Here is a 13533-nt window from a genome sequence, read left to right as displayed (position 1 = left end):
CCCCCCTCTACCCTGAGAATAGAGCCTACCTTTAAGATAAAAATAAAAGTGTAGAAAAAGGCTAGCTACAAGCAAAACTTTTTTAAAAATAGGAATAATAGGAATTTGTGTCAAGCTATGGAGAACTCAAAAAGGACCTCAAAAATCAAATAAGAGAGGCAGATGAAAAATGGCAAAGTGAAATTAAAGCAATGCAAGACAAAAATAACACCTTAAAAAGCAGAATTGGTCAAATGGAAAAAGAGACATAAAAATCCAATGAAGAAAAGAGTTCTATAAAAAGCAGAATTTGTGTTCATATAATTCTTTTGTTTGTCTTCACAAGTAGATTTTAAGTTTCTTGTATTATCTAGAATTATTTTAAATGGAATTTCTCCTTCTGTCTTGCTGCTGGACTTTGTTGGTAATATTCAGAAATGCTGATGATTTATATGGGTTTATTTCGTATTCTGCAACTTTGCTAAATTTATTATTTCAACTAGTTTTTTAGTTGGTTTTCTAAGATGCTCTAAGTATACCATCAGTGATAGCTGAGTTTATTAGTTTACTCAATGCCTACTTTAATTCCTTCAATTTCTTCTTTTTATTGCTAAAGCTAGCATTTCTAGTACAATATTTAATAATAGTGATAATAATGGGCATCCTTGCTTCACTCTTGATCTTATGAGAAGGCTTCTAACTTAATCCCCACTGCAGATGATACTTGCTGATGGTTTTAGATAGATACAATTTATCATTTTAAAGAATGGCCCAGTTATTCCTATGTTTCTTAGTGTTTGTAATAGGAATGAATGGGTATTGTACTTTTTCAGTGTCTATTGAGATAATCATGTGGTTTCTGTTATTGATATGATCAATTATGCTGATTGTTTTCCTAATATTAAACCAGCCCTGCATTCCCAAGATAAATCCCACATGATCACAGTAAATAATTCTCATGATATATTCCTTGAAGACTCCTGGTTAGTATTTTATTTAAAATTTCTGCAACAATATAGTCTTTCCTTGCTATATTGCAGTTCACTTATCACAGCTTCAACTGTAGTGTGGGTTTTTAAAAATATATATCTAATTCTGTATTGCAGAGTTTTTGCTATATTGCAGGATTTTGCAGATGAATATCGTACTGTATACAATGGAAATGTGCAAGTTTGTCAACATGAGATTGTACATGGCACACTCTTAGTTGATGAAAGGCAACCAACCACAGCACTGTGTTCTGTATCCTGGGCACTGATTAGCTCAGTGACTATAACAGAGGTCTGTTTGTTCTCCCGATATTTTGTGGATTTTCACCTATCTGTCTGGAATATAACTCCCATGATAGGTGAGGGATCACTGTATTCATTAAGGAAATTGCCTTATACCACAATTACAAAACACTTTTCACACAAATAAAGTCAGATCTAATAACTGGAAAACATATTAATTGCTCATGGATAGGTCAAGATAATATAAAAAAATGACTATTCTACCTAAATTAATTCACTTACTCAATGCCATACCAAACTACCAAAAAACTAGAAAAAATAAAAACAAAATTTATCTGGAAGAAGGAGGTCAAGAATATCAAGGGAAGTAATGAAAAAAGAAAATGTGAAGGAAGGTAGCCTAGCAGTACCAGATCTCATCATCAAAACAATCAGGTATTGGCTAAGAAATAGAATGGTGAATCAATGGAATAGATTAGATACACAATATAGAGGGGTAAATGACTTTAGCAATCTAGTATCTGATCATTTCAAATATCCCAGATTTTGGGATAAGAACTCACTATTTGACAAAAACTGCTGATAAAACTGGAAAATAGTATGACAGAAACTACATATAGACCAACATCTCACATTCAATGCCAAGATCCAGTCAAAATGAATATATGATTTAGACATAAAGATTGATACCCTAAGTAAACTAGAGTTTACCTATTATATCTATGGAGAATGGAAGATTTATGACCAAACAAGATAGAGAACATTAAGAATAATAAAATGAATAATTTTATTATGTTAAATTAAAAATATTTTGTATATACAAAATTAATGTAACCAAGATTAAAAGAAAACCAAACTGGGGGGAGGGAGGGCTACAGCAAATTTCTTTAATAAAGATCTAATTTCTCAATATATAGAGAGAGAACTAAGCCAAAAATTTAAGAATACAATTCATTCTCCAACTGACAAATGGTCATAGGATATGAGCATGCACTTTTCAGATAAAGAAATCAAAGTTATCAATAATCATATGAAAAATATGATTAGAGAAATGCAAATTAAAACAACTCTGAGGTACCACCTCACACCTTTCTGATTGGCCAATATGATAATAAAAGAAATTTTGGAGGAGATGTAACTAAAGTGGGACACTAAAGAATCACTGGTGGAGTTGTGAATTGATTCAATCATTCTGGAGGGCAATCTGGAACTATGCCCAAAAACCTATAAAACTCTTTGAATTTGTAATACCACAGTTACTAGACCTGTCTCCCCTCCAAAAAGAGGAAAGGACCCACTTGAACGAAGCAATTTATAGCAGCACTTTTGTGGTGACAAAGAATTGGAAATTATGGGAATGTTCATCAGTTGGGGAATGGTTGAACCTCACTAGATTGTGAAGACAGAATTAACTCTCCTTTATCTACCTTTTGATTGAATCAACAAAAGCCTAAACTAGATGGAGGAGTTAGCAAACCACTTAGAGAATTAACACCCTCAGAAACTCAATCAGCCAAGAATCTGTGAATCCTTTTGATGAGTATTCACCCCTCCAGAAGGTGAGAAGTAGTTCCTATAAACACTGCCCCTTGGACAGTGCTAGACAATTTGGAAGTGGTGATTGGCCCCTGTGAAAAGGGGAAGAGACAAGAACCCACTATAAAAGGCCCTGAATTTCTGGGCCTAGTGAAGGAAGTGAACTCCAAGAAGGAAGTAGGCTTCAAGAAGGAGTTGGACTTCAAGAGGAAAGTCAGCTTCAAGAAGAAGGTTGGCTTCAAGAAGAAGGAAGAAAGTCAACCTCAAGAATCACTGTCAGCTTGAGTCATTGTCTTGACCTGCCTCTTGGAAGGAACTTGGGTGAGTGGATAGCTGGCTTTCCCTTCCTGTCTGCTGGAGAGTTTAATTCTGGTTGAAGGTCAACAAGTCAAGCACCAAAGCAATATTTAGTTAGATAGACTAATGTCTTCTCTACTCTTTTTTATTTCTCTGCTTTCACTCTTTCCATCTCTTTTGTAAATAAAAGCTATTAAAGTCATTTCGACTTTGAGATTGGCAACCACCACTATTATTTATAATCTTCATATATTTTAGCCAAACCATTAAAATGTTATCCTTACAGCAGGAAATTCACACTCTTTCTGACTCTGTCGGTCTGCCAAGAAACTTCCATTCTGGGGGTCTGCTGGAGGAGTCATGTAGAAAAGTTAGATTAGGGAAACTTCTCTCTCTCTCTCTCTCTCTCTCTCTCTCTCTCTCTCTCTCTCTCTCTCTCTCTCATCTTCTACCTATCCAAGTAATCCTAATAAATTTTATTAGAATCTAAGGACCAATTCCTATTTTAATCAAAACATTCTGAAGTTGTACACAGAGACTGATACATTATGGCACAATAGAATGTAATGAACTTCTCTACTAGCAGCAATACAATGAACCAGGTCAATCCAGAGGAACTTATGAGAAAGAATGCTAACCACATCCAGAGAAAGAACTGTGGGAACAGAAATGCAGAAGAAAAACAACTGCTTGATCACATGGTTTGATGAGGATATGACTGGGGTTTTGGCGTTAAAAGATCGATCTAGTGCAAATATAAATAACATGGAAATAGGTATTGAACAATGATGCATGTATAACCCAGTGGACTTGCTTGTCAGCTCTGGGAGTGGGGAGGGGAGGAGAAAGGGAATCATGAATCATGTAACCATGGAAAAATATTCTAAATTAAAAAAAAATTCTGAAAGGCTTATGACAAAGAATGCTATCCATCTCCAAAGAAAGAACTATTAGAATTGGAATGCAGATCAAAACATACAATTTTTCACTTTATTTGTGAGTTTATTTTTCAATTTGGTTTTATGTAAGTATTATCTTACAACAATGACCAATACGGAAGTATGTTTGCATGATAATACATGTATAACACAAATCAAATTGCTTACCATCTCTGGGAGGGGGAAGGGAAGTAAGGAAAGAAAACAATTTGGATCTTATAATTTTGGGAGATATGTGGGAAATTGTTATTACATGTAATTGAGAAAGCAAAATATCTTTAAAAATGAAAACTTTATTCCACATTATTCCCATTTTTGGCATCCTCCATGCATGAGGCATCCCCTCATATCTGACATGCACTTCCCCCTTCCATCTAAGAATATTTATCTTCTTTTCAGACTAATTTCAGATGCCAACCTCAATAAATATTTCCCTGATCCTTTCAATCTTAAGTATTCTCCCCCCTCTAAGACGTTTCTTGTACCTTTCTGCCTGACCACTCCCTTTCTCTTAGAATGAAACTTCTATAAGAGCAGATGCTTTTTCTTTTCTTATCTTTATATTGAGCACCAAGCATAGAGCCTTGCACATGGTGGGTGATTAAATGTTTAAGTTTAATTGAAATGAATTTTAGAGATGTTAGAAATTACATAATATAACCTCTTTATGTAGGAGGGAAAAGGTTCAAAAAAAATTAGGTTAACTCACTCTAGGTCACATAAAAATTTATGAGTAAAAAATCAAGGACTAGAAATCCAGGTCTAAACTTACTTCTGGTCCAATGCTCTATTTTTATTAAGCTTTTTAAGATATAGAATAATAGACATTAGTGATTTCTTCTTTTCATTAGTATTCTCTTTCATATTATTCCTTATAAAATCTTCTTTTCACAAACTGTTCAAATTTCCTTATATTTTGCTAAAATGTTTATCTTTTAAAACTTCATAAAGTTCCACTCCACATCTACCAAACCCTTCCAAAGCTCTCGCTCCATTGGCAACAAAACTACTTTCATCTTAAACCATTTCCATCTTCATTCCTTCCATCATTGAAAACTGGTTCCTTCCTGATAACAGGGTATTCCTGGCCAATCTTTCCAACACTGGTAGCATATAACAACAATAATAATAACACCACCAATAACACCAGTTATCATTTACAATAGTGCTTTAAGGTTCATGAAGTCCTTTACAAAGTTTATTTCATTTTATCCTCACAACAACCTTGGGAGATGGGTACTATTATCTCATTTTAGAAATGAAGAAACTGAGTCAGAGGTAAAGTAACTTGTCCAGGGTCACACAGCTAGAAAATGTCTAAGACTGAATTTTAACTCTTCCAGACTCCAGGTTAAGTGCTCTATCCACTCTATCACCTATCAGCAACTTTTACTCATACTCTCAAACTCTACTCACTGGTTGAGAGAGAGGGAGCCAGAATGTGGCACTGTTCCCCAGTGCCACTTCCAAAATGTCCCTCTATCATCACTTGGTAACCAGTCTTCCTTTCACAATCATTTAATCTATATTTATCTCCCAATCAAGTTTCTGGTAACTATTATCTACTGACCCCCAGGATATAATCCTTTTCTCATTTTGTAAAGCTAAACTCCCATCTCCATACTAGGAGAATTTAACATATACACTGCCACTCCTATTCTAACATCCTATCTTCCCAGTTTCTTAATTTATTTGGCATGATCTACTCCTCCATGCCACCTTAGCTATACATACCTTTGATCATCCACAAATGCAATATTTCACTGTACAGGAACTCTGTAATTTCTTTAACTATCAACTTTTATCATTCTGTCTTTCCCTTTGCCCTATGATAACCTAATTCTGTTTTTCATCCTCACAACAACCTCCAATCTTTTCATACCCTCAGTTCTTTCCCAGGTCATCCATCACTTCTACACTGGCTATATTCCTTTCCCTATCCAGACCTCTGGGTAAACCAGTTCCACTTTGCACTCTCCTCTATATTCAAGACTCCTTAAGACCAATCATGTCTTGTCAAGCCCCAAATTTGGATTTCCATTACTTGATGTCTTTGCTCCTATTCACTGCTAAAAAAATTTCAAAACTATGGGTTCAATACAAATTTTTATGAAAAAAAGACTTGATTAAAGTTTAATAAAAAATAATTCCATCCTTTTCATGATTTTCAAGTTAAAAACTCTAGAATTGGTTTTAGGATAAAATTAATGTCCTTAAAACTGTTTAGTCATTTTAGCTGTAACTATTAAGATTATATCTGGTTATAATATATGCCATCACAAAAAAAAAATCTTTTTAATACCACATTTTTGAAGGACTAGCCCATTTATTTCACATAATATACTAAATAGCAAAATTTCATCATAACATTCCCTAAAGGTAAATGACAGAATCAGATCTCAATATCATTCCTAGAAATACAAAAGTAGCTGAGTAGAAAAATATAAGTAAAATATGGGAAATGCATCACCACTAATAGAACAATATCTCAGAACACATATTTTATTAATGGTGACTCAATATTATCATCCTGGAGAAAGCAGGGTGGTAAAGTGGAAAAAAAAAAAAAGTACTGGAATGGTGCTGCCACTTAACTGCAGGATGACTGGCCAAGTACTTCCTCTCTCCAGGCCTTACTTCCTTATCTGTTAAATAAGGAGATGAAAGCATGCCAACTCCAGTGTTTTATGATGTCCATCTTTATATGTGACAAACCTCAACACATTATTACACTATGAATTTCCATAAACACTACCAAAGACATGAATAATTCCATAAATCTTTTATAAAACACTTGATGTTAAAAGATAATCCTTGTTCTATTTCTCCAGTTTTGTCTTCCAAAATTTCTAGGATGAACTAGAACTCTAGAATTTTTTTCCTTATTTTAAAAGACCATCATGAATTCAACCAATTTAATTCAATAAACAATGATAAGTAACCTTAGTTCAAGGAACCAGGCTATGCACAATTACTTAGTAATCATACAGAATACCTAGAAAGAAGCTGGTCTCAAAAAAGAAAAAAAAAAGCTACATCATCCTATACCAAACAAAAAAAAATTTCCTTTATCTAGTGTGATCTCTTATATGTAGAATTAGTCAGTATAACCTGAGATTTCCAAATATGCATAGATACAATGAACTAGCAATAATACATCATGATGGTGATATGGTAAAAGATTATTTGGATTACAGAAAATAATTACATACAAATGATCTTTTATTTACACAAACATTCAACATTTATTGAGTGACAATTATGAGTCAGACACAGTGAAATGCTATGAAGCATGCAAAAATAAAAACAAAACAATTCTTTGCCCTCAAGGAGCTTATACTTTAGGACAGAGCATAGGAAGAACATAATAGCTAGCAATTTCAACATTGATTTAAAGTTTGTGAGTGCTTTAAAAATATTAACTTCTTGTATCCTCACACCAGCTCTGAGAGATGAGTATTATTTTCCTCAATTTACAGTTGAAGAAACTGAGGCAGGGAGAAGTCAAATGCCTTGCTAACAAGTGTCTGATGTTCTATTTGAACTCAGCTCTTCCATACTCCAGATCTAGTGACCTAACTACAAAGGTCTCCTGCAAGAAGTGCTCTGAAGCAAGGTAGGAATTCTGAGTGAGAAGAGAGAAAGGACTGTATTCTAGAGATGGGGAAGCCCTAGTACAAAGGAAAAGAAACCCCAGATGGAATGTATGGGGAACAGCAAGTAGGAACAGTTTGTCTAGACCATAAAATGCATGAAGCAGAGTTATGAGCAATAAGACAGGACTGGTAGGCTGGAGATAGATGTTGGAAGGATTTAAGAGCCAAAAAGAGTTTTTATTTTATCTGAGAATCAAGGAGCTGGCACTCTGTATAAGGGAATGACAGGATCAGTGATGCTTTAGGAATATCTCTATGATAAGTGTGGAGGATAAATGGGAAAAGGTAGAGACTAATGCCAGGAAATATAACTGAAGGCTACTCCAATTGTCCAGATGAGAGGAGACAAGGGCTTGAAATGGGGTGGTGATCAAACCTGGAATGAAGGAGAAAGATGCAAGACACATTAAGAAGGAAAAGTAGTGACAACTGATAGAATGAGGCAGCAGGGTAATCCCGAGTCTGTAAACCTAGGTGACTAGAAAAATTGCAATGCCCTCATGAGATAGGAAAGAAAGGCAGATAGGAGAGGAGGGTGGAAAAGATTCCAATGGGGTGAGTCTGGGGTGCCTACGGGACATTCTGTTGGGATTTCTAGCAGGCAACTGGCAATATGAGACAAGTTCAGGAAAAAGACAAGGAATGGAGCAAAGCCCTGGAATATACCCACATTGGGATGAAAGTAATGGACAACAAACATCATGATCTAACAAAAGAATGTGAAGAGAGGTTAGGCAAATGGAAGAATAATCAGGAGAAAAACCATGGAAGAAAAAGTATCCAAGAAAATTAGATGGTCAACAGTGTCAAATGCTGCAGAGATCAAGAAGGATGCAGTGTGAAAGGGTCATAAGATTTAAGAGTTACTGCTAATCCTGGAGAGAAAGTGCATCTTTATGCAAATGACAGGTCAGAAGTTGGATTCTAAGAGGCTGAAGAGTGGGAAGGGAGAAAATCAGAAGAAGTAAGTATAGCAGCTTTTTCCAGGAGTTTGACTAAGAGAAGATTATGGAATGATAGAGTGAAAGGATAGGGAAGGCTTTATATACAGCTTCTCTCCCAGACCACCCTGAATGTGCATCAATTTAGTGTAGGGTCCTGCTGCAAAGTGGATAAGGAGGCCTTTGTGAATAATACACCAAGTAGACAGTGATTACAATAATTTTCATTTATAACCAGGATATCAGTGTCTCTCTCCTCTTCCCTCAAAACATTCCCAAGCTATGCCATTTTCTATATTAAATAATCCCATGTGATGAATACCATGCTAAATGAACACACATATATTTGCATGTTGATGTGTATGCTTATGTGTGTACATGTGTGTATGTATGCACATATATATGTGTGCACAAACATGTGAGTAGTTGCCTCAACATGTTTCTTAACTGTGCCTCCACAAAGAACTGACAGTGGTACTAAAAATTACAACCAGAAAGATAAAAGAAATACACCCCACTTTCAATGAAAACCACAATCTGGACCCTAGCCAAGATTTTTAAATTGACAGAATGTTATTAAAAACAATAAATCACAAAGACTCTACAAGCTAAAATGGTAGTCTCTGTATTACAATTCTCAATCATATAACAGTCACAAAACACTACCAAAAAACAAATTGACAAATGATTCTCTGCCCTTTCATTTCTACCAATAATCAAATATTTTACATTGCAACTGGATTTTTTTCCCAGTGATTCTAAATTATCATTTCCTTTAACTATCCAACATGCTATCTCTTAACTTCTCCAATCATTATAGTGGTTATATGAAAGGATAAACTTGCTTCTATCATTAAATAGCAGTGTTGTTTTTTCATCAAGCTTCTATAAAAATCAAGTAAAAGGATGGAATAATTTATTTCCTAGGTATGGGTTCATATTGATTTTGTACTCTTTGTTCTATCTTGGGCATAGAGATGAACTCCTGGAGGTTAAGAGATACTGTTGCTCTAAAATAATTTTTCTCTCTCTCCAAGATCTATCTACATGGTCAATTCCTTTTCCATTTAATGCTTCAAGTCCTTCAAGAATTTTACCAAGTATATGAACCTTTGCATTATCTTGATTTTCCTTATGTTAATCTAAAGTGACCAAATAGTACCTTTATCATTATCTTTAACATTCTCTAGGAGCTATCATTCTCTCCCCAACTAGGACTGGTTATAGTTATGATCATCGAAACATTTAGGTATGGCTATAAAGTGGATTGTTTGTGATATATAGATTCTAAGGAGCCCTAAAGGGACCACTCTCTCTTCCTGGCAAATAAAAACACTGGGAGGTGGGGGCGGCGGCGGGAGGGGGAGAGGGAAGGGTGGTAGTAAGGTTAGAACAGACCTTAAAACAAAAAAATTAAGAGGTAAACCTCAAAATAAAATAAAAAACGAAGCATGCATCCTCCTTGTCTCTTTCCTTCCTCAACCCTTTCCATAAACAAGAACACAAAACAACACATGACCCTGCCACTTTGCATACTTTGTGCAAAAAGAATAAAGCGGTATCCTTTTCCCAGAAGCAAAATGGGACTATTGATCAAAATATGTTTGTGTTTACATGTCGTGCGGATTACATGGCTCAGGGGTGGGGGTGGGTTGTCTGTCTATCCGTCAGTCTGGGTTGAAATGAAGTTACAAAGGCTTTGTCAACAGTGGTCCAGGGCTGCTGGAGGTTCGGAGGGGAGGGGGCCACCTGCAAGCACAGCCTGGAAGAGAGTTCACACCCCAGGCTGGGCTAGAGGCGGGCTCTACCCCCCTCCCCCGCAGGGCGCCCCTGACTCTCCTGGCCCGCATCCCGCAGGAAGTCCGTACCTGGGGCTCTGCGTCCCCGCAGATCCGTTACCCCGGGCGGAGGGGGGAAGGGAAGGCAACGGAGCCGGCAGGCACCGCCGGGGCACCGGCAGGGGAAGAGGGCACCGGCGCGGCGCGGCGGGGGGTGGGGGATGCCGCAGTGGCTCCCCGCCGCACCGGCTCCGGGCTCCGGCTCCGCTCGGGACGGGCGCACCTAGGGGCGCGGGGAAGGGAGGTCGGGAGGTCGATACCTCATACTGGATATACTGCTTCCTCCACTCGGGAGTGATGTGAGCGGAGAGGTGCTCGGTGAACTTCATCCTTCTGCCTTTCCCCTCTCACTCCCTCTCGGGTCCGGCTGACACAAGCGGTGGCAACGGTGGCTCCGACTCCTCCCCACATGGGCCCCGGCGCGGCGCAGCGCTCTCCTATACGGTGCGGTGCGGTGCGGTGCGGTGCCGGGCTCTTAGGCTCCTGCTCCCGCTCCAGCTCTCGCTCCCGCTCCTGCTCCTCCTCCTCTTCAGACTACTGCTGCTGCTGCCGCCGCTGCCGCCGCCGCCGCCGCCGCCGCCGCCGCCGCTACCGCGCCGAGCTGTTCTCAGAGCCGCCCTCCCGCCATCTTCCTCCTCCTCTCCCACGGCCCCGCCCCGTGCCGCCCGGCAGACGTCATCGCCATGGTAACCGCCTCCTCCGCAACGCGACGAAAGGAGGCGGGGAAGAAGGCGGGTTTGCAAGGAAAGGTTACCGTGGGGGCGGGGCTTGGATGCGGCTCCACCCCCGACCTCTGCCCCCAGTTTCTTATTGGTCTTGCCGCTGTCTTGTCACTGGCTGCCTGGGAAGTAGCAAAGTTGTAGGGTAATTAAAATATTAATTCTGTAAAAACAGTAGTCAGCCTGGGACTTTTTATTTTCAAAGTTTGGTTGATAAATGATTAATTAATTGATTGGATTAATTTTAAAAGCCTGTTTCCGCGGTCTAGACGATTTGAACCAATTCAACAGATAAGTATCTATTCTACGCAATACGTGGAGTGCTCCCTGAGACGCCCAAAACATGTTCTCAAAAGGTTTAAGATCCACCAAAGGTAAATATAGAAATAGATACAGATTCAGGTACAAATATAGACAGACAGACGGATAAGTACATGATAGAGTACACAAATAACTGCAGCCCATAGGCTTCTAGGTAGCACAAGGGATGAAACGATGGACTCAGGAGTCACGAAGACCTGAATTCAAATACTACATCAGACACTACGGAGCTGGGTGAACCTGGGCAAGTGACTTGACTCTGTTTCCCTTGGATTCCTCATCTGTAAAATGAGAATAATAATAATAAGCCCCCATCTCATATGGTTGTTATGAAGATCCAACATGATGATATTTGCAAGGCACTTTTCAAATCTTAAAATGCTATATAAATGCTTGCTGTTATTATAATTGTGTTACAAGGAAGCATGTGGCTAATGTCAATGCAAAGAAGCTGTCCCTAAGACATTGCACTATGAGAAATTCGAGGAGAATTCTGTCAGTTTGGAATGGAGGGAGAGAGAAAGAGACAGAGACAGAGACAGAGATATAGAGACACAAATAGAGAGAGAGGAAAGGTGAAGGGGAGAGAATAAAAAAGGAAGAAAGAACCAAGAAGGAAGGAGGCAAAAAGGAAAAGGAAAAGGAAAGAGTGAGAAAGAAAAAAGGGAAAGAATGGAAGAAGGAAAAGATGATAGACGGATGTATAGATGATAGCATCCATTAATCACTACATGCCTTATCTGTGCTAGACATTGTGGATAAAACACAAGTAAGCAAACTAGATAGCCTCTGACTTCAAGTAGCTTATATTCTTTTTTTTTTTTTAACCCTTAACTTCTGTGTATTGGCTCCTAGGTGGAAGAGTGGCAAGGGTGGGCAATGGGGGTCAAGTGACTTGCCCAGGGTCACACAGCTGGGAAGTGTCTGAGGCCGGATTTGAACCTAGGACCTCCCATCTCTAGGCCTGACTCTCAATCCACTGAGCTACCCAGCTGCCCCCAAGAAGCTTATATTCTAATCACATTTTAGTAGGGGAAGACAACATATGAAAAAAATTAGGAGAGGTGAAATGGAAAATGTGAAGAACAGCATGGAATAGAATAATAGCAGAGGAAGTGTTTTGGAGGCCCTACCAACTTTTTTTTTATGTTTTCTTCTACTATTAGATTGTAATGAGGTAGTCCTTATAAAATTATTTAAGGCAGTTCAGTTAATCCAAGATTCTGAAACAAATTATTTAGCTAATAACTTTTTGATAATATTAAATTCTACTAAGGGGATAGAATAATTACATTGATAGGTAAATACAAGATAATGAAAATAGTTGCTAATGAGATGTCCATCCCCTGGGGAATGACTGAACAAATTGTGGTATATGATGGCAAGGGAATACTATTGTGTTGTAAGGAATGATGAATTGGAGGATGTCCATATGAACTGGAAGAACCTCCATGAACGTATGCAGAGTGAAATGAGCAGAACCAGGAAAACATTGTACATAGAAAGTGAAACATTGTGGATCAAATACAATAGATTTTGCTACTAATAGCAATGCAACGATCCAGGACAATCCTGAGGGACTTCTGAGAAAGAAAGCTATCCACATCCTGAGAAAGAACTGGAGGAATAGAAATGAAGAAGAAAAACATGTAACATCATGTGGTTCTATGGGTATATGGTTGGGGGTTTTAGTTTTAAAAGATCACTCTATTACAAATATGAATAATTTTTGAGCAATAATACATATATAACCCAGTGTCATCTCCAGGAGGGGAGGAGGGAAGAGGGGGAAGAGAGAACATGAATCATGTAACTATGGAAAAAGATTCTAAATCAATCAATAAAATCTTTTAAAGAAAATAGTTCCAATTGTTTGGAACAGAAAATATATCTTTCCTGCTTCTAGCCAAGTAGCCTTGAGTGTGTCATTTAATATCTCTAGCCTTCAGTTTTCTTCTTAATAAAATGGAAATAATATGGAGGTTGAGCAAAGTAATCTCTAAATCCCTCTAGTCCCATGAATCTAATTGCAGTACTGAAATGAAGAGCCTAGGAGTAAGATGATGTATTCCACTG

At 38.0% G+C, this 13533-nt stretch overlaps 1 protein-coding gene across 3 annotated transcripts in view; it reads right to left on the bottom strand.

The window, feature by feature from the left end:
- Positions 1–10901, bottom strand: part of XPR1 (xenotropic and polytropic retrovirus receptor 1) — a 255578-nt gene extending 244677 nt beyond the window's left edge. For all 3 annotated transcript variants that reach the window (XM_044676921.1, XM_044676922.1, XM_044676923.1), the window contains exon 1: positions 10678–10901. In XM_044676921.1, coding sequence (XP_044532856.1) covers positions 10678–10746 — 69 coding nt within the window. In that variant the 5' untranslated portion in view covers positions 10747–10901. The remainder of the gene's footprint in view (positions 1–10677) is intronic.
- Positions 10902–13533: the final 2632 nt, after the last annotated feature.

Source organism: Gracilinanus agilis, chromosome 4 (assembly GCF_016433145.1).
Source record: "Gracilinanus agilis isolate LMUSP501 chromosome 4, AgileGrace, whole genome shotgun sequence".
Lineage (NCBI taxonomy): Eukaryota > Metazoa > Chordata > Mammalia > Didelphimorphia > Didelphidae > Gracilinanus > Gracilinanus agilis.
This window is presented reverse-complemented; position numbering and strand designations above follow the sequence as displayed.